General features: G+C 45.4%; 1 protein-coding gene across 2 annotated transcripts in view; it reads right to left on the bottom strand.

The window, feature by feature from the left end:
- Adam12 (ADAM metallopeptidase domain 12) overlaps window positions 1-22,032 on the bottom strand; it is a 306,570-nt gene that overhangs the window by 19,189 nt on the left and 265,349 nt on the right. For both annotated transcript variants that reach the window (XM_005063360.4, XM_040752639.1), the window contains 7 exons: window positions 14,789-14,897; window positions 14,486-14,684; window positions 12,275-12,352; window positions 8,843-8,951; window positions 5,322-5,457; window positions 4,586-4,694; window positions 2,198-2,371 (listed from right to left, as the gene is read on the bottom strand). In XM_005063360.4, coding sequence (XP_005063417.1) covers window positions 2,198-2,371; window positions 4,586-4,694; window positions 5,322-5,457; window positions 8,843-8,951; window positions 12,275-12,352; window positions 14,486-14,684; window positions 14,789-14,897 — 914 coding nt within the window. The remainder of the gene's footprint in view (window positions 1-2,197; window positions 2,372-4,585; window positions 4,695-5,321; window positions 5,458-8,842; window positions 8,952-12,274; window positions 12,353-14,485; window positions 14,685-14,788; window positions 14,898-22,032) is intronic.

Below are 22,032 nucleotides of genomic sequence, written 5' to 3'. Positions count from 1 at the left end.
TGGGACAAGGGATGTCCAGAAAAACAAATATTTTGACCATATGTGATTTTATTCCAGTTCAGCCCCCCGAGACACCCCCACCCCCCACCAAATGATTAGTCATTTCTTTCCTGAAGCAGAGACCATGGAAAGAACTCTTAGTGGATTTCTTATCACCTCAGAGTCCAGATGAAATGGGAGGAACCCCTTTCCAAAGTCAACCTAAAATTCTATACCCAGCAAAAATACCCTTCACGAATGAAAAATACATCCTTAGACAAAGAGATGCTAATAAGTGCCAACAAAAGGCTTTCTTAAAAGAATAGTGAACTGAAGTTTTTCAGGCAGAAAGGAAATGGTGAGATACAGAACATCAGGAAGGGGGGAAAAGTTGATTATATGTACTCATACATTTAGTACATATAATCAACTCCTCATTGGTTTTAAAAAGTCTGTTTGGCTGAAAGCAAAAATTCCATCTGAAGTGACTCTTGATGCCCATAAAGACCACTTAAAATATTTTACATGCATACATGTGTCCAAGTGTATGTGCACCACATGCAAGCCTGTAGAACTCATGTGGGTTCTGGAAATTGAACCCAGGTCCTCTGCAAAAGCATGGAGTGTTCTTAACCTCTGAGGCATTGTTCTAGCTTCAAAGGCCATGATTTTAAGTCATCTGTTATTTAAAGGAGGTCAATTAGACCCAAAAGCTGGGAATTCTACATTCTTTCTGAAGCAATAAAATACTGGTACAAAGTTGGATTGATTTTCAGAGAGGTGTTTTTTTCCCATCAAGGCAAAATTTGATCCTCAGGAGACAGCAAGAATAAACACATGATTACAAGTGTTATTGTCAATTGAGAGAAAGAGGCAAGTGCTGCTGAGTCTCCCACAAAAGCCCATAGAAATCCCACATAACAATTACCCAGCCCAAAATTTCAAAATGCAGAGGAGACAATACTATAGATAAATGAACCTCAGATACTAAGAAATGTTTAAATTGAAACGAAAACTAACGGGCGCAGGCACATTTATCCTTGGCCTCTCCAGCAACCCCTCTCAAGAACTGATTAAACTACTAGACAGAAAGAAAATGGAGATGCTACATTTTATCTACCAAATAAGCAAAGCTTTGAAATACCAATTTCTGTCTTTCTCATCATGACCTTGCTGGCATCAATATGAGAATACTCTAACCATTTAACTTTGTCCAACCACTTAAAGATCTGTGTTTTCAATTTGATATTTCACTTGAATCTTCCCTAAAGGAATCCAAAAATGTATCTGTCCAGATCCTCCAAATAAGAACTGTTCATAAAGCAAAAACCCACAGTTATAAAGCATACCCACTAACTTACAGGTACTTCAGAAACTATTCCACATCAAAGCCACATGCTGCTGTTAAAAGAACACTGTACAGGTCCTGTGTTGGTAAGGTATATAGAAACAACTTTAAAGCAGAAACATGGGCTGGAAAGCTGTGTGCATAGAGAATCACATCGCTTATGTTAAAGATGTAATCATAAACATATAAAAATAACACCATAGGAAAATATAATGATAGCATTTAAAAATGATTGTTTCATTATTCATGTTGCCAACAGTATCCATAACCATTCTCTAAATATTATAGTCGGAATCCCAGCTTCTTCAGGTGTGGGTCATTAACTCAACACACAGTAGCCGGAAGTGAATTCAAAGCCAAATGTGTCCTAAATCTGTGGTGGTCTGGATGTGCTTGCCCATGTCACATCCTATGACTTCACTGCAACCTTGGTTCTGAACACGCAACGCAAACAATCACATCATGGACCACTTGACAAACACTGCCAAGCTTCTGCTGTACATAGAAGGCTGTCTACTCCTCCAGAAACAGAGGCTTAATTACAGAAAATACAGACTTTTAATATTTTCCTATCATTTCTTATCTATATACTCGGAGTCCTATAAAAATTCTTCAGGTATAAAGCACCCACAGTAGAAAAAGTTTTAAGTCCTGGCTTAAATGATAAATCACATGGGCATGGAAACAAATCTGAATATTTTAAAAATTACTTATAGGCATTGCACATGAGTTATCTCTGTTAACCATCTGATTAACTGAATTCCACTTCACGTAGTCACTATGTTAAACAATTTGCCCAAGTTTACATGTTAGCAACTAGTAGAACTTGGATTTGAACTGCATCCCACCCAGTCAGCACAGGAGGCATACCTGGGCTTGCCTGAGTGCAGGATTGACAGGCAGGGGCCTGGCAGGGCCACTGGGTGCACGTGGGGCCTGGTGAAGAGGTGGGAGCACTCTTTGAGGTGACTGGGGACGAGGGATGACTCGAGTGTTGAGGGGCCTGCTGATGTCGATGGTCTGGCTTTGCAGCGACCGCCTATCCTGCATGGTCAAAGCAGAGAGTCAGCTCCTATGGGGTTCACTTTCTAAGGAAAGAACAGTGTTAGTCAGTCTGTAACCACAGTCTACCTGAAAAGGAGAAGTTCAGGGTGTCCATGTGAAGGACTGTATTTACTTATGTACATCTCAAAATTCTAAAGGAAGCAACTCCTACATCTGGAATGGAGAGATGTGCTTTTATATAGATTTTAAAAAATGAGCATTAAAACCCAAACTGGTGACAGTAGCACTCAGAAGGCTGAGTCAGGAGAACTGGAGTTTGAAGCTACTGTTTGCCATATAGAAGATTCCACCTCAGTCACTCAATCTTCAAGCTGGTTTAAGTTGCAAATAGATGAGAGAAACTTGAAGCACCAAGTCTTAAGATACAGACTGGATCACAAAGACATTATAAAGAAGGCACAAGCTTAACACTTAACACACGGCTAAGGGTAACATGAGAACTATCTGCTCCAGAAGTGAGGTGTTCATCTCTGGACAAGCTTTCCTTGTGTTCTGAAGGAGGACCAGAGCAGGTGCAGCATGACCTGATACTTTGCACTTTCTTTTTATAAACAACTCTTCTTGAGGCATGATTGATACCCAGTTAATTGAATGTATTTAATGCACATAATTAAGTAGTTATTTTCTTGACCCAACTTTTTGTTTTGCCTCTGTTTTTGTGATTTGAGCCAAAGATGCTTTTCATGTACAGGCACGTGCCACCATGCCTGGCTTGACTGATGTTCATACTCATGGAGCTATTGTAGCCACCATGACAATGTGTCTGTCACCCAGAAGAGCCTCCTTGTCACTTGTGCCTCCCTTACATCTCCCCTAGACCTTCGCATCCTCTTGGTGTCATCCTAAATAAGTTTTCATGCTTTAAAGTTGTACATAAATGACACCCTAGAACATGCGCTCCTTCTCTGACAGGTCCTCTGGCTTGGAAAGGCTACTTGGAGCTTTGCCCTCAGTGTTACACGAGTCGGTGGCTGACTCTGTCTTCTTGAGTAGCAACCACGGTGTAATATGCCACTGCTAACCTTTCACCTGTTGTTAGACCTTTGAATCATTTCCAGTTTCTAGCTCTTGCTTTTGGCCTCCACAAAACATACCTTTCTAGCTGGTGGTTCCAGGTTTGGGAATGAAGGGAGGCACCTTTACTGGGAGTGGTGGCTTCCCTTTTAGAAGCCCAACTTCTATTTTTTAGACCAAGAGAAGCAAAACAGCGTATTGCCTGCTGAATTGGTGATAATATCCTTTTCAGTAATTTCTCATTTCTTGGCACCTATCTTATTCCCTGTTTTAATTTGTTTGCATCAGTCAGATACTGTGCTGCTATGACAGAGTGCCTGGTGTGAGCAGCTTGGAAAGAAGGTTTACTAAGGCCAATTACTGGCTCCAGAGGTTCAGCCTGTGGTTGCCTAGCCCTGTGCCCTTAGGTAGTAGAATAGCATAATTGAAGTGTGTGCAGAACCATCTGATGGACAGGAATCAGGGAGGGGGGAAGGAAGGAGGGTGTAACAGAGATCAGTACAGCCTTCAAATCTCCCTCTTCTTGCCTTGGGATTGACTTCCCTTCAGGAGGTTCAGTGTGTCCTGAAGTTTCCCCCACCTGGTATCACCACCCGGAGGCCAAGTGTGCAACACATGAGCCAATGTTGAACTCACATCCAAACCATAATGGAGTTCAATATTTAAGGGTTCTTGTGGACAAACCAAACACTGAGACATGCAAGAACCACTGGATACCTAAGGATAAGGATATAACTTTTTAAAAGAATAGAGTAAGCATGGATTCCACAGTTATGGGCAAAACTGAGGCTCAGTAGAACTTAGACACAGGCCAGAAAGCTCAGCTAGACACAGTTGGCGGCCCCTGGAACAGGAGCCTACTCTGGTTGCATCCCCAGCGTGGCTGCTGAGAACATGACAGGTCTAGGTCACTGTAGAGATTGATTGTGGTTTGTAATAGCCACATCCCGAACTATGTAGGGACACTGATTGCCTTATCAGAATCTTTTAGGGACCTCAGGCTTACCTCTGGAGCTTACCTCTGGATCCAACTCTGAGTTCTGACCATTACAGGGGCAGTGGGGTATGGGTGAACCAAATATGCTGACTAAATAGGAATGATGGAGCCCTGTTTTCCCATGCAATCTTGTTTTGTAAAACTCCTGCCTTTACAGCACACTAAGTCCTTGTGTAACCTACCTTAGGGGTGTTGGAATGTGGTGACCGGCTCATTAGTAGGCCTTTTCCGAGGGTGGGGTGAGCCTGGCCAAGGTGAGAGCCACTAGGTATCCGGGAAGGGTGCACACACCTGTAAGGCAACCCAACATTTGCTAAGCAAGGGCTTTAACCCCTTCTTGCTATAACTGCTCATATTCTGTTCCTGGTGATACTTAGACTGTCACTTAAAAAAAAAAAAACAACTCCATGGGCAATCATGCAGGGAAAAGAGAAAGATCTAACATGCCCATGAGGCAAAAAAATGCATACTGACCTTCCGCTCTCCAGCCACTGTTCTGTCAAATTAGTTAACTGACAACCATAGAAACTTAGCTTTGGGTGCACAGGGGATGTTTTGCACGAAGCTGGCATTTCAGCAATAGTGTCTCCAGGCAAATTTGGGTCTGAAGTTCTGCCATCTGAGGAACACATTCCAGTGTCCACATGCCTTGTAAAACATACTAATGCAAAGATGAGAGGAGACCCATCCGTGGGATTCACCAACACCCTGCTTGTTTATATAATAGGCGGCACATAGTTTGAAGGGAGAGTCAAAGAGACAGCTGGCCTGGCAGACACTTAACGAAAGCAAAAACAAACAAAAGAAACCCAAAGACCCAGTGTTATTATCCAGAAAACTGCCTTCCTCCCTTGCTGAAGGTGATGCAGCGAGAAGCCCAACATTCTTCAGCCATCATTTCTTGAGGAGATGACATACCTCAGCTTTTCTATGGTGGTTTTCTTATGTGTGAACAGCAGCCGCATCAAGGTCTTCCTTTTGAGATATATCACAAATCCAGCAGCCAGCAGACACAGGATGCTCACCAGGATTCCTACAGTCAAGCCCTGGTTATCTGAAACAAAATACATTTGGCTCAGGGGAGGAGGCCGTTCCAATAAAACACAGAAGACAACGCACTGTGACATTTATGGCAAAGCAAGCTTGAAAGGAACAAACAGAACCAGAGCACGTAAATCCCTGAATGACATCCTAATAAATTAGTCTCTCTTCAAAGGTTGTGTTTGAGCTCTGGTCTATGCCACCATTATTCATCTGTGACAACTATGGAACTTGCTAATGCAGGGACATGTTCTGGTAGGTGGGACTCTGACTGGACCACACAGATTCCCCTAGGCACAACCACAGCAGAGTGGATCAAAGAGCTATACGAAGTACCAGGGGACCATCTTATCAGGATTGGGGGCTCCCAAAAGGTCACCATTTACCCCTCCCCACATATCTTTGAGTGTAGGCTCCTTTCATACTTCAGCTTGAATTTTCTTTTACCTTTCATTCATTTATTTATTCTTGAATGAGACTTCATCTTAGAACATCTTAAGTTAAAGAAGGAAAAAAAGAAAAGATTGGCCTAAATGAAGTTACTCCTGTGTAACAGGATAAATAAAAGACCCAAAGGCAGATATTGGGGTTCAAGCGTCAAGCTGAAGATCAGAAAAGCAAACCAGTGATTCACTAGCTCTTACCTCTACCTCAGTTCAGACCAAAGGGGCGAGCCTCAAACTGCTCTGACTTAACTGCTCCTCAGATTCACTCAGACTGCTATGCTCTTCTTAATGTGGCTAGAGACTAATTCTCAGACTGAATGCCACTGCCTGTTATACCTCTCAAATCCTGGAATTAAAGGCGTGAGCTCTGATTCACTCTCTGGTAGCCCAGGGTGGTCTTGGACTCAGAGATCCATCTGCCTTTCTTCTGAGTCCTGGGATTAAAGGTGTGTACCAACACTGCCTGATCTCTATAGTTTGAGGCTGGCTTTGCTTTCTGAATCCTCAGGCAAGTTTTAATAAATCATAAATAATATATCACCACACCCATGGATTTGGTTTCAGTCTACTAGGGATTTAATACTGCCTTTGGTGGCAAGCTCCTTATTGTTGGGAGATGGTGTGCAAATTCTTTATGAAATTTTACCTATGGGGCTGAGGCTGGGTGTGGTGATATCTTACTTGTACAAATAAAGCCTGTCTGAAGGTCAGAGAATGGAGCTTGCCACTAGCTAACCATAGAAGTCTGGAGGTCTGTATAGACATATAGGAAATGAGGTAACTAGGCAGAAACAGGATATAAGCAGGGAGAAACAAGAACTTGCTCTCTTGTCTGCTGAGACACTAAGGAGGTAAGGTGTGGCAGTGGCTTTCTCCTTCTCTCTGATCTCTCAGCATTTTCCTCTATATCTGACTCTGGGTTTTTATTAAATAGACCATTTACCATTAGGCCTGTAGCTAAGTTGGTACAGTGTATGCAGGAAGCTCTGGGTTTGATCCTCAGAACCCCTCAAACCAGATGTGGTGTTACACATGCTTGGGAGGTAGACGCAGGAGGATTAGAAACGCCAGGCTATCCTTATCTACATAGAAAATTTGAAGCTAGTCTGAGATCTATTTTTTAAACTATCTATTCTTTTTCCTTTTGTAGTATGATGCCTTCTTATTTAGCACATGTGGAGAGGAGGACAAGTAACCTATCAGGCTGCATTGTGATAGCCAGAGGTAATCTGGGAGATGCCAAGAATCACTTGGGAATTCATCAGAACTGTGACATCCTGGATAACGGGGATCCCTCAACTACCAGGAATGTTGGGCTGCATATACTAGGTGTCCAACAGTCCCTAAAGGTTTCTGGGAACCAGACTCACCCTTTTCCCGCCTCCCTTCAGCACTCAATTGCTGCTGATCCAAGTAGCAGCTGTCCCAGCTCTGGGCCCACCTGCCCTCTGTTTCTGTACTTTGTGCTCAACTGATGTGTCCTATAGGGGCTACTATGGCAGTCTGCCTGTAGTCACATGCATGACTAGAAGAACATTGTTTCTGGTCTCTTGGTCAAATGGCATTCCTCTCAGACATAGTGGCAGCCCTGGGCTTCTACTAGGCTCCATTGTCTTATAACAAATCGACATAAAAAATGACCAGCAAGAACCTCAAATGGTAATTTTCAGTTCTTGACATCAACCTTATGTCTTAAAGTGATCCAATCAAAGTTCTGCCAGGCCCTAAGTGGCACCTAGGCATCTCAGGATTGCCTATTGCCATGAATAGCAGTGCCATCTCCTGAGCTATTCAAGCCCGTGTCTCAGGCAACATCATGACTCCATTGTCCAATCTGTATCCTGGGAGCTGCCCTTGGTGACTGTCATCCTGTCCTGCTCCTAGACCTTGGCCAGTTCTCTGTATTTGAAGTCTCTCTATTCTGTAGATCTCTTTTCTGAGACAGGGTCTCATAGAGCCCAGGATGGCCTGGAATTTGCTATGTAGCCTAGGACAGCCTTGAACTCTTGGCCTCCACCTCCCTACTGCTAGGTGTGCCATACTGGAAATTAAATTTAGAGCAGTGGTTCTCAACTGTCCTAATGCTGCACCCCTTTGATACAGTTTCTCATGTTGTGGTGGTCCACAACCATAAAATTATTCCATTGCCATTTCATAACTAATTTTGCTTCTGTTATGAATCATAATGTAAATGTCTGATCTGCAGATGTTCTTAGGTAACCCCTGTAAAAGGTCATTCAAACCCAAAGTGTTGAAGCCCACAGCTTGAGAAGCATTGAGCTAAGACCTCATACATCCTAGGTGAGCACGCTGTTGACTAAGCTCCAACCTTAGCCCTCCCAGGGATCTTCTTATTATCCCCCCCCCCCACCACCACCAGTAACCATGCTCAGAGCATACACCACCATGCTCAACTTCTTATGTAGGTTCTGTGGCTCCACACTCAAGTGGCAAGCACTTTACCACTGAGCCATCACTGGTGGTAACTATCCTCCTTATTATTAAGAGGTAGGTGTCATACTTTTGTTCTTTCTTGCTCTTCACTCTCCATCTCAGTGTCTGTGCCCCCCCCCCCCCGAGTGTAGAGCGTGCCCATGCTATCATTCCTCTACTCAGAGTTTTAGGATGTGCTGAGGTGACAGCACACGAAGCTACCCTTTACAAAGTCCTTTGATATGACAGTGACATCCATACACATTTGGCAGTTCACTGTGGACATTGCTTCAGCTGAGAAAAGTGTCACAGGGAGAGAAAATGGCCAACATAATGGCTCGCCTGCATCGAGGGGGATCCAGGCAAAGGGAAGGTCCAGGGAGAGCAAGAGTGTTTAGAACCTGAAGGCTTCAGGCTGGGACAGAGGCACTCAGAGTCCCCACTGTGGGGAAGCCTGGTCAGTATCCACAGCCTCCAGCAGTTCAGCATCCCTCCCAGGATTGCTGGGGTCCCACTCACCTGCTTGCCGGATGGGGCCACTATCTGTGCTTCCTCCAAAGCCAAACTTGTCACAGAAGGGAGGTGCCCAGTGGGCTTCACAGTGGCAATTCTTCCTATTGTTACACACCTTTGGGGCAAAAGTGGACAAAACATCCAGAGGGGGCAGAGTTAGGACACAAAAGACAAGGGTACTCGGCCAGATCCCCTCAGCAACAAATGTAGACTCAGTAAATGGAAGAGCAGGAGAATCCGCCGCAGACAGAACTCGTCACTGAACTGGAGCCCAAGGAGAGAAGGCAAGAGTAGGACAAACTGCTTGTGTTCAGGGGCTGCTGTTGAGAACCAGCTCCCCTTTCCTGGTCTCTTTTAACTCAGGAGAGCTATGGAGCTGCCCTTCTCTGTGGTAAGGAGGCCACTTAGGGACCTAGAATCAGATGACTGGCGGGGTAGGGAAGTAGGCCTAGGCTGGGCCTCTTATTTTCTGATGTCCATGAAAGTATGCCAGGGTCTACCAATATTCCTGTGACCCTACTCTTATGCCCAAATGCCTGCTCTTTTTTTCAGCCTCTTGTGGCCATTACCTGGCTCCCTGTCACAATATATGGTAGGCGAAGACAGTAGACCTCTTCTTTGTGAAGAAGATGGTAGGAGAGGGTGCTTTTGTCCTTGCTCTCCCTGGTTAATGCTCTCTAATGGGAGAGCAGAGTTCCAGGAGGAGGACCTAGGAGTCTTCATCTACTTGCCAAGGGTTACCCATTGTGGTTCTTCTGCTTGAATTCACTGTTGATGTTTACAGAACTCACCAAATCGAGTATGAACCAGTTGATTTCGAGTGTGAAGAGCAGAAGATTTTTCTCATTTTAAAAATTTTTGAGAGGAGATCTCATGCATCCCAGGCTAGCCTTGCACTAGCTACGTGGCCAAGAATGGCTTTGGATTTCTGATTCTCCTGCCTCCAGCTTCTGAGTGCTGAGAGATTACACGTGTGTCCCACCATGCTCACTTTAGGAGGTACTTGAGATCACTCTCAGAGCTTTGTACATGCTAGGTAAACACTCCATCAACTGAGCTACATCCCCAGTGGCAGGAGTCTGCATATCTTGTTTTATGAAAAGAGGGCAAAGCTTTGGGAGCATTGGATAAAGGTCTACTTGACAAATTAGGGAGGGGTAGGACAGTGGTAGGATGGCTGGGGATTGCTGCTCAGATCAAGGACTATGATCCCAGATAGCTATCTGGTATCTATACTTCCCTTCCACTTAAACACTGTAAATCACAGATGGTGAATTTCTGAGTAGCTTGTTGTATGGAAATCGGTGGAACTAGAAGCCAACTCTAGGGCCCTGCATAAAAACATGCTTGAATATTTGAAGGCAAATGAAAGATTTGCAGTCTGTGTCTTGCTTTTGATGGCTCCCTGCTCTAACTGGCTTCTGTGAAGGATCCAATCACTTGTCCAGTTGCTTCATCTGTGGAAGCTAACAATCAACAAAGCTGTGGGAAGCAGGGATGCGCTTTCTAGAACACTCCTGTTCATTAGGGCTCTATGTTTTTGCAGAGCATCCATGACTACTGGGTTACAGATTTCTAAGGGTCGTAAGGGATGGACTAACCCAGTCCTTTTGTTTTAGTGATGAGGCCAAGGCTTCCATGGCAGGGTTGGTGTATCCACAATAACCCTGGGTGGTCAAGAGCAAGTGAGACAGACTACACTCTAGTGTGTAAGGTACACCCTGCATGCATGGCAAAGGTGCTGCTGCTGGCAAACCACCATGAGACTCACACCCTGCCTTGGTGTGGGTGGTCTCTAACTTGAGGCAGATTCCCTACTAGGAGGTATTGGTGGTGAGCCTGGTCTCATCATAGAGAGATTGGGACCAAGCTACTTGTTACCCAATAAATGTCTGATGTTGTTTAATACCCTGAAAAAATACATTTAAAGAAATAGGGTTTATTTTGACTTATGTTTCCAAGTCCACCATGGTATGGAAGTCATGGTGATGGGAGCTTGAAACAGGTGGTCACATCACATTCAGTCATGAATTTGAGAGCCATGAATTCTGTGCTCAGCTCACTTTCTCCTTTTTATATAGTGCAGGATCCCAGCCCAGGGAATGATGCTACCCATAGTGAGCAGGTCTTTCTACCTCAGTTAATGTAGTCAAGGTGATCTTCCACAGGCATGCCCAGAGGCCCAGCTTCCAGGTGACTCTAGATCTCACAAAGTTCACAATGGAGATTAACTATCACAAAAGTCATAGCTGGCTATTTCATAAAATATGGGCGTTGGTTTGCCAACATGTACCCAGAGATACCAGAAAGAGGGGCTTCTGCCCTACTTTCTCTGAGCTGGCTAGGTTACTAAGACACACCCTCACTACCACATTGGCCTTGGTCTCACCTCTAAAACAAAAGGGCCAGGCTTGCTCATCAATTGCCATTAGAAATAAATCTATAATCCAATGAAGACATAAAGAGATTCCATTTGATACTGAGTCAGCTGAACACAACATCAACATGCTTGTCTGAGGCGGCCTGGCAATCTGTCATGGTTACAGCATAGTGGTGATTTTGCAAAGACCTCCATAATCCCAAGTGTCTAGATAGTCTAAAAATACAATTTAGAGCATGGTTTCTGTAGGAAAAGCTTCAGGAGAACAAATGAGCCACTGGCGCAACTAATCAAGATTAATATAATCCCATTGGAAAAAAATTAACTGCACCAGGAAAAATAAATTACGTTTTAAACAATTAGAGTTCTTTCTTCCCTAAAGCTTCTCAGAACTCAGCAGCATGTGGTAGTCAAAACCCATGACAAGGGCATTCAAGAACACGTGTTTGGTAGATCTGATGTCCTCATTTTAATCCCTTTTGCAAGTATCTTGGTTGAGACATATTTGGGCTGTTGGGAGCAAGAGGGACAGCCTGCTTGAAATGCTAATGCGAGCCCTTCATGAAGCAAGGTTAGCTTAGAAATTACTTTGAAGATGACAAAATTCTTTCTTTATAACACAGAATGTTAATTCAAAAGATAATTACCTCTCAATCTGATTTTCTTTGTTAAATGAAAGTGACATTTCTCCTGCTATGTAAAGGTCAGAGACAGTTAACGCCTCTGGAAGAAAATGTCGAGGAGGCGCTCACTGCCTGCTATAGTTTTTAAAAAGCTTTGGATAGTAGGGGCTGGAGAGGTGGCTCAGTGGTTAAGAGCACTTGATGCTCTTGCAGAAGACCTGGGTTTGGTTCCTAGCCTCTACATGGTGGCTCATAATCACCTGTAACTCTAGTTCCTGGGAATCTGACCCTCTCTTTAGCCTCTGTGGGCAGCAGCACACACATACTCATACATGCAGGCAAAACATTCGTGCACATAAAATAAATCCATCAGAAAAGTTGAAAGGTATTAGCTGGCTGCAGACTGGCTGAGAGGAGGTGACTAATTCTACTTACCCCTCGGCCATGGCACTGCATCACACACTTGTGAACCCCGAAAACACTGATATTCTGACATTGACGATTGAGGCAGATCTGTGGGAGACACATATCACATGCTTCAATACCTCTGCTCCCTCCCTTACACAGGCATATGAAAAAGAAAACAGAGGACTTGAGAGATGGCTCTGTTGGTAAAGTATATACTGTGCAAATCTAAGGATCTGAGTTCAATCCCCAGAACCCATGTAAAACAAACAAACAAACAAGCAAGGCATGGTAGTGTGTGCTGGTGGAGAAAGGTGGATCTCTGGAGCTAGCTGGTCAGCCATCCTAACCTAGTAGCCCTGGCCTCCAGTGAGAGACCCTGTCTCAAAAACCATGGTGGATGTCACCAGACAAATGAGGCCAGAGGTTGATCCCTGGCTTCCACAGGTCAAACATGCTTGCATACCCTCCATACATACCATGAAAGAGAAAGCCAGGAAAACTTGGAGAAGGTTCTCATTTTAGTGAGCATGGATGGATCATAATAACTTGTATTGTTTGCCTCAGACAGAGCTATCGGGGTCTGATTCGACACTTTGTCCAATGTGAACAGTATTGAATTCTTTTATGTTTAATGGCATGTAAAATGGTTTTAGTGGAAATGAGAAGTTATAACTGATTTCCTCATGAGTTTTGTTTAGAGCTTTGGGGTCGCTGGTGACACACAGCATCCACAGGAATGCTCCCCAGAGTCCTGTTTATCTAGAAACTACCATTTGCTGAATGGCCTTGGCTAGTTGGAAGTGGCTGCCAGTTTGAGCAGTGCTCCGCACCTTTCTGTCCTGCAACTTTACAGATTAGTGGAGAGAAAGGAAGAGTTCAAGGTTAGAACACTGAGTGGATTCACCAAGTAGAACTTCCTGTGGGCAGGGACTCCCGCCACAATTCCAGAGGTGGGTTCCCTTAAGAGAAAAGCTGGGATCCTGGATTTTCTGTATTTTGTGATTCACATAGATATGGGATATTTCTCACTGTGGTTTTAATGGTGTTTCCCTGTTGATCTGTGAAACAAAGCATTTTCATAGGGTTATTTACCATCTTTGCCATCTTGGGTGAGTTTGTGAGGGTTCTCTGCTCACTTTTAGTTGGGGGTTGAAGAGTTCTCGCCAGTGGTAGGGTGTGACACCTCAGCTCTATCCAGGATTTTGTGAGGGAAACCCTAACCCTAGATTCTGTCCTTTCTTTACCATGACCTTTGAGAGTGACTTCATGATCATGGAAAAATGGGTTCTAAAAATATGAGATGATTTATCATGTTTTCTTGAAAATTTTAATTTGTTATCATTTAGTCTGATGGAAAATCTGATTAAAAGACAAACAAAAGCAAAACAGAGACTGAAGAGAGAGCTCAGTCTGTAAAGTGTGTGCTGTGTAAGCATGTGACCCTGTATCCAAAAAAAAACAAAAAACAAAAAAGAAGGAAAAAGAAAAGAAGAGACAGAAAGAAAAAGATACCTGAGGAATGTAGTTAAGATTGTCCTTGGTACACACACATGCACATGCACACACCTTGTACACATAAAGACACACATGCTGCACACACACACATGCTCATTCATGTTCACACATACTATATACGAGCATACACATGTACACCCACCCACACTCATATCTGCACACATGCCTGTTTATAAACCAGTGTGGTACAAAATCCTAGTTTTTCCTCTAAAATTTTGCTTCATTTTAAACTCTGAAAGCATCTCAGCCTTCCTCCTCCCAGTTCTCCCCAAGTGCCTCCCTCCGTCTCTCAGCTGAGCCCCTCTCCTGTGCTCCTTGTTTCTCTACAGTCTCTGAAGACCAGCTGACTTCCCATTTTGCCCAGGTGACAACAGACCCCAAGAGCTTTGGCACTTCCCCAAAGCAAGATGATCCCCTGCTGTTCTTCTTTCTGAGGTCATTGCCTGGCAGGAAGCCTCCCTGAAGCCCAGGATGAAGAAATAGCTTATGCTAAAGGGAGAAAAGAACCCCAGGTCCCCCGATCAGTGTCTCAATGGTCAGACTGAGAACCTCGGCTTGAATGACTTTTTCTTCTAGGTGCAAAGAGTTGGGTTCCAGAGACAGTCATATTCTGAGGAGCTTTAGGAAAATCAGCTGGCCTCATTCCCCAGCTCCTAAGCAGGCTCTTCCAGTGGGATGTGTTCCAGACTTACATTAGGATGCAAGTGAGAACTGGGTTCTTACTTTTCCTTCAGCACACTTTGTTCCCGAAAGCACAAGCCCTGGGTCTGGCATGTCATCGCCCAAATACACATGGGTCCCCCGGCACAGAATCCGACCTCCTTCCTGCTGTGGGATGTTTGTTTCTATGGAAACTGCATTGGTACCAATGACTGGCCGGCTGGCACCACCTTGACACTGGATTTTTCCGCACTTGGCATCTCTGGAAGGGTAAGAACACACAAGCTCAGAAGAGGGACAGTGTGGAGCGGCCTCTGCCATGTGTTGGGGCTCAGTGCCACTGCGGCAGGGTGTGTGGCCGCATACCTCATCTCACATTTGACGAAGGCGCTCTTGGAGTCTTTGCCACAGTTGCCATAAGGGTCTCCTGCAGAGTTGACTCTCTCAAAGCAGATGCCAGGGGCTGGTTTCGCACCTGGAAGAGAAGAACAGTGGTGCCTTCCTCATCACGGCTTATGATTTCTTCTGAACAGCACGGGACTTTGGGGGTCAAGGAGAGGGGTATTCCATGTATAGAGAAGAGGCACACGGTACCGAGCCGGCTCAAGAGTGGGCTGGTGCAAACCTGGGGGATCTACAGCTGGTGTCCTCGCCTGGTCCAGCTCGGGGAAAGCCCACTCATTTTTCCTGTGCTGCGTTGTAGGCTTAAATTCAGGAACCAAGGCATGTAAGACTCTCTAGAGATTAGGGCGAGCCGTGCAATTGGATCTGGTCAGGAGCAGGAAGGAGTTGGCTGGCTGGCTGCAGACAAGGGGAAGCTACTCTCTGTAGTTACATCCCACACAGTTCCGGTGAGAAAAGACAAGCTAGGCAGGCGCCAAGTGTGTGTGTGTGTGTGCGTGTGTGTGTGTGTGTGTGTGTGTGTGTGTGCGTGTGTGTGTGTGTGTGTTGGGGATGGAGTGGGAGTAGAGCCAGAGGAGGGAGACTGAGAGAGATGCAGCAATATTTTGTTTTTGATCCTAGAAAGCTCCAAGAGTAAGCACTGTCCCCAGTGAATGGTCATTTCTGCAGAGATTATTCTCACAGGACATGGCCTTCTCAGCCCCAATAGTCACTGTGCACAGTAGGCTATGCCTTGGTGGGAGGTGAGGGGAGGCACAGGAGCTAGAGAACCCAGGAAGTAGCCACGTTTAAAACCACCTCTTCTTGCCAGGGAAAGAGAACAAATATTGAGGACTTCAAGGCCAAAGCTTTGGAGGGCTCTTATACATCAGCCATAAAGGTATCTGTTGGTAACAGTGAGGAAGTCAGGAGAATAGGGCAGGCCAAACCATGCCTGCCCATGTGGTCTTGGCCTGCCTTCCCTTCCTGCACCTGGTGTGGACATTTCCTTTCACAGCACTTTCAATGACTAGGAGGTGACTTCCCAAAGTCCAGACCTGCCTGCCCTATGTCATTCTCTGCTCCCAACTCCAGGGAGTCTCTGTTGGCATTCTAAGGTGACAATGCAATCTAGATTTTCCAATCAGACTCAGTCCATGGCCGGGACTCCCTTCCTCCTCTGCAGTGACACTCATTGTTCTTTAACCTGTGCTGGTCCCTTATCAGCTACTAGCAGAAATGGCCACCTCATTCAAAGCAAAAGCACACAGCTCGCCACTGCTGCCTTCTTCTCATGTGAAATGGGCCTGTGCCTGCCCTTAAACTCTCTACTAGTCACCCCATTCTAGACCTTCTGCTTCCTCTTTGTCTGTTTGTTTTGAGACAGGGTGTCACTATGTTGGTCTAGATGTCCTGGAACTCACTCTGTAGACCAAGCTACCTTTGAATTCACAGAGATCCACCTGCCTGCCTCTGCCTCCCACATGCTAGGATTAAATGCATGAGCTACCACACCTGGCACGTCCTGCTTCTTTATTCCTAGAAAGCATTTCAGACAGGCCTCCTGGAGCTCCTGGCTAAGGTGCACCAGCCCAAACCAGAACTAATGCTTTGTTGCAGAAAAAGACCACTTGGTCTCTGCAGCAACACCTTCATTTTCTCCCGCAGACCTCTCATCTCCTTCACTGAGTCTGTCCACAAACCCTTTTCTGAAGAAGAGCTTGCTGGATTATGCTGCTGGCTGCTCCCTGCTTCTCTCTTAGATACTGACCATCTGGGCAACACCCCCATAGAGTCTGAATGCTGAGGGAATTTCCCTCCATCTAGGAGATACTGCAGAGAGGCACTAGATAGTTTTAAGCCTTTTTGTTGACTCTTCTCATCCCAGGAAAGAAAAAAATGTCTCCCAAAGATGACTTTTAGAGAAGGTCTAGAGAGATTGTTGGGTTGATAAAGTGCTTTCCAGGTCCTGAGTTCAGATCTCCAACATCCCTGTACACCAGGCACGCGTCTATGATCTCAGTGCTGAAGAGGCAGAGGCAGGAGGATTCATAGAGCCTGCTGGCCAGTCAGTCTAGCTGAGCTGCTGCATTCAGGTGTAGCGAGAGTTCGTCTCAGAAAATAAAGATTGTATGTAAACACACAAACATGCCACTCCCACAAAGTGCCTTATAAAGAGAGGCCAGTTTCTAAGATAACAAGTTTCATGGAGTTTGTCCAATACAGTTTTCTCCACAGCAGCTTGAATAATACAGGGTTCTGAGGTAAACTTTGTGTCTCTACCCGGAAGCTGAAGGAGCAGGATATTCTCTGTCACAGTTTGCTGCTGACACATGCATAGCCAGGACGTGCCTCTGTCAGTGACCTTAGCAATGACTTGTGATAAAGCAAAGGAAACGGACATGTGGCAGGGAACAAGGCCATGCCTTCCTCTACTATTGTAAACTTGGAGACAGGATAGAGCCATCTGATTGTGGCACAGGCGAGGTCTCTAGCACATCCTGTATTCTTTCTGTATTCTTGTCTTTGGAGAGCATGGAATGGTGTTTTCCCTTCTCCATCCAGCAGTAGTCACAGACTGGCAGTTGCCATCAATGCCCAGAAGCTGCTCTTTTAACTGGATGATGGGGGTGGGGCGAGAAGGCAGGAGGGAATGAAGAGAGCTGGCTCTGTGTGAAATGCTGTCCTCATCCAATTGCCTAATGTTTCCTACTGTAGAGTCTTTGGGGTGTGAGCAGATACCCCCTCGTAAGAAACAGACATTTCAAGACTAAATATTAAGTTGAATCAAACTTACAATGATGCAGACAGTTGAAACTTCAATTCTCAGGCCTCATCTGACTACCTCCAACTGTAGGCTGGAGGATGATGCCATGCTGGGCTCTAGGCTGCTTTCTGAGGGCAATATGCTCCCAGCTAGAGCTCATGGGCACTTCTTAGCACTGTCCCCTCCAGTGTAGCTCACTAGCCACACCCTTCTATAGAAGAGTGAATGTAGAGAGGTTTTCCCTGAAGGTTTGACACAAAATCTGCTTTACTAATAATGAGTTGCATGTAGAAGATGTGAGATTGTCTGATGGTTGTGTCTAGTATGTCTACTATACTCCTGCTTCCAGAAATAGTGCTCAGGGATAGCTGACTTTTGCATGCAACATCAGAGGGATGGACTTTGAGACTCTTTCTGGCCATCGTAATCTATCTCACAGGCCACATGATAGGGTCAATGCTGGTCTAAACCAACTAGCTTGTTTTATGGGTCTAGGGCTGCTGGGTCCCTCGGGGCCTTCTGTTTCTCCCTTTCCATGGAGCTGGCTGGGCATGATCCTTGCTCCTTTTCCTCCTCTTCTCATGAATCTTCCTTGTATTTACCATATATATTGCCTGCTGACTGCAAATAGCAGGGTATTCATGGAGACACGAGCAGAAGGCCATTGGGCCAGCCTCCCATCTCCAACACTCCCAGAGGTAGCCATTTGTGCTCTGTAAATGAAGCATGGGGCGGGGGGGGGGGGTGGACACTTCTCCCCAGGGTTCTGTTCTGCAGCTGTGGATTTTCACTTGTTCCCTGGCATCAAATGAAATGCTGCCGCGCTGCCCCTGTGTAAGATGCATGAAGGCAGAGGCTTTGCTTTTGGAAAAGATAAATTGCTGTTCTCAGAGATGAAGTCCAAGTCTGAAAACTCAGAAGCAGGGTGTGTAGGGGATTCTAAATGGGATATATCTTGACACTCAAAGGTCCTATCATTAAGAGAAAGGAGAAAAGGGAGACCAAATCACAGATGGCCTTCTGAGCTGACACTCTCTGCCTCTCACTGAGTCAGTAAGGACAGCAACAGGCTAGTGTTCGACGTGGCTTTTGTATGTCAGCTGCCAGCTGGTGCTTGTCTTTGGTGAAGAATTTAAAAAGTCTAAGTCATGGCTGCCCACTTGCAAGACACAGCAAAGGCAAGATGCAGGCTCAAAGTTGTCACACTTAAAAATTCTGGGCTGTTTGTCTTCTTGAAGGTGAGAGACCATACGTCTATCTTGAGGACAGAATGGCAAGGGTTTCCTTATCGCTCCAGTGCTACATCAATTAAAGCCTTTGAGTTCTTAATAAGGGAACGCTCAGTGCTTGGCCACCAGCAGGAGATAAAGCCGAGCCTTTTGGAGGGAGTCTCCACTGCTCTGCATTTTAATCACCAGCTTTGGCTTCCAGTGCTGCATCTCACACTTGTAACTGAGTCTGGAAGTTCTCAATGTCGTGATGTCCCTTGAAAAGGAAACGAAGACGACAGGGACTTGAAGAAGCCCCAGGTTTACTCATTGTGAACCTGTCCTTCAGATGATCTTTATAAACACACAGCGCCAGTTCAGGACAGTCAGCCCCTTTCTCCTTGTCAACTCCTTGTCACTTAAGCTCACAGACAAAGGCATTGACACAAGCAGGTGGCATCTGCCCTGCCCTTCTCTCCAGGTTGACCTTTGCCTTTATCAGGGAATGAAGTTCAAATGACCAAATCTTATCATTAACTTCTTACATGATGGAACCCGGTTTTCTTGTTACCCTAACAGTATGCCTCATGGCAAAATATCTTTTCTTCCCCTTCTGTAACCATCAGTTTCAGTAGGCGATCAGTACATACACAGCCCCAAGTGGATTTCAAGAAAACTGAGCTCATTTAAACCAGCTTTGTGATAAACACTGGATATTTACTATCCCATAAAGCTTATCTGTTCAGCTGGCGTGGTATAAATCAAATGACAGTAGAATCTGGGTGAGTGATAAGATGGGTAATAACAGCATGTTTGGGGATTCCTCCAAGAGACACCTGTGACTTTTAGCCTGTTGTGATCATGTAACATAACTATGATATTAATAGTCAAATAATGTTCTCCATTACTAGGCTAGTGGTTCTGGCAAACAACACTGCTAAAAGTAAATCTGCAGCCTGAGGAAAAAAATCCCAGCTTTATTCTAGCAGGAATAAAGGTCATACCACGCCAACAGAAATCTTGTTGAATATTAAGACTGAACTGGGATAAAAACCTCAATCCCATTGAACCATAGATAACATTCGTGTCTGGGATACCAACATCTGAACTCTTGAGACATCAAGCTAAGGAGACAGACAGCTCAGTGGGCAAAGTGTTTGCTGTGCAAGCTTGAGGACCTGAGTTCAGATCTACACTACCCATGTGGAAATCTGAGCCTGGCAAAACATGCCTGTGATCCCAACAATGGAAAGTAGAGACAGGAGCATCCCTGGAACTCACTGGCTGCCAGTCTAGCCAAATCAGTGTGCAGATGGGGAGTGATGATGACATGTGACATCAACTTCTGGCCTCAACTTACTCACACAACTGTGAGATGTGGTAGAAAACCAGGTAGGCAAAGAAAACTGCCCCAACTAACAGGAAGACCTTCAACAATATTAATATAACAATTAGATTAAAAAGAATCAACAAATGGTTCGGGTGGTGGCAGCATACGCCTTTAATCCCAGCACTCGGGAGGCAGAGGCAGGCGGATCTCTGTGCGTTTGAAACCAGCCTGGTCTACAAGAGCTAGTTCCAGAATAGCCTCCAAAGTCATAGAGAAATCCTGTCTTGAAACAAACAAACAAACAAACAAAGCAAATTAATAAACCCCAAAGAAGGTATTCTGAAAGTTTGTCACACTGCCACTTAGGAGTTGCAGGCACATGTTTTGAATTTTCTATGACTTTATTTCTAGGGAGTCTTGGAAGCAGGAGTATTTTATTGAAATCTAATGCTGGCCTGAGAAAAGCCCATCGCAAAAAGGAATAGTTAGCTGGAAGGAAGGGTTTCATCCGGTCAGCTTTGGGTAGCCAGCTCTGAGGCATGAGTAATGGACATCCTGGATGTAACTGGAGAATTTGATGTGACTCAACAACTTGGCCAGGTCACTGGGTATGAATGGCATAGTCATCCAAGCAACGACTCAAGAAATTCTAGAGTTCTGAGTGACCCCCCCCCATCCCTGGAGGTCTCCAATGGCCCTTAAACAGCATGGTCTAAATCTAGGCTCTTGTTGTTGAGTGGGAAGATGAGACACTGCAAATGCATCCTGGACAGAGACTTCCTTCCTGAATCATGGAAAGCTCATTTGAACCAACCGCTACAGCACTATAATGCTCTCAGTCTAACACATCTGGCTGGCCAGGGCCCCAGTGCAGGAAGTCACCTCTGCCCCTGGGGCTACATTCCCCCAGGGCAGGATAAGGGATTAGTGGTAGTGGGGTGTGTGTGTGGGGGGGTGGAACAGAGGGAATCACATCCTGAGCAAAGCATGCAGGCACCCTAGGCAGTGCATTCCTCTGGCACAAGCAGGCTCTTGAGTCAGCATCTCCTACCCAGCAGGATGTCAGCAAATACTTAACAAATGAGAGAATGAATGACAGATGAGGATCTCTGCTGCTGTCCAAATTACAGCTCTACACAAACAGAACTATCTGCACTTCCTGCCTTGGCCCTGCCACTGCTGTTTCCCGGATGCTGAAAACACTACCTCTTCCAGACAATTGCCACAGGACACTTTCTCTTAGACTCCTTCAATCTGGCTACTCTCTACCCCCAATCCAAGCACTCTCTCCTGTTTCCACAACATCTTGTCTACTGTCCTGTCCACTCAGAGCCCTCTCTACAAACCCTCCTCTCTTGAGAACACACTTACTTGCATGGACTGAGTTTAGATTTACCAGGTGCCGAGCACCAGGGCTGTTCCTTCATGCATTCTGCTACATAGAATAGAATAGGGGCTATATTAGAGGATGTTACATGCATGGGGTAGGTAAGGCACAAATTCCACTTCACAGCTAAGCTACAAGAAAGTTCAGGGGTTTTCTGGAGGAATATCGAGTGGTTCAACACCAGTGTTCAACACCAGCCCACCCTCTCCAGTCTGGGCCCTGCCGGTGTGTTACCTTACGTGACAAAGGGGACATTGCAGACATGATTAACTTAGAGATCTTGAGATGGGGAGATGGAGACATGGGGACCTGGGTGGGCCTAATAGAATCCTATGAGTATTTGCAAGAGAAACAGGAGGGGCAGGGGCAGGAGACGACAGAAGCAGAGGTCAGAGAAGATGCTCAGACAGACAACTGTCTGAGCCTCCTGGCCTTGAAGGAGGAAGGGCTGAGAGTCAAGAACACAGGCAACCTCTGAAAACTGGAAAAATCAGTAAGACAGCATTCTGCCCCCAAATTTCTGCATGTGCTATGCCC

The sequence above is a fragment of the Mesocricetus auratus genome, unplaced genomic scaffold (genome assembly GCF_017639785.1).
Source record: "Mesocricetus auratus isolate SY011 unplaced genomic scaffold, BCM_Maur_2.0 Super-Scaffold_4256, whole genome shotgun sequence".
Lineage (NCBI taxonomy): Eukaryota > Metazoa > Chordata > Mammalia > Rodentia > Cricetidae > Mesocricetus > Mesocricetus auratus.
The sequence above is the reverse complement of the archived record's forward strand: the minus strand, read 5'-3'. Positions and strand labels throughout refer to the sequence as shown.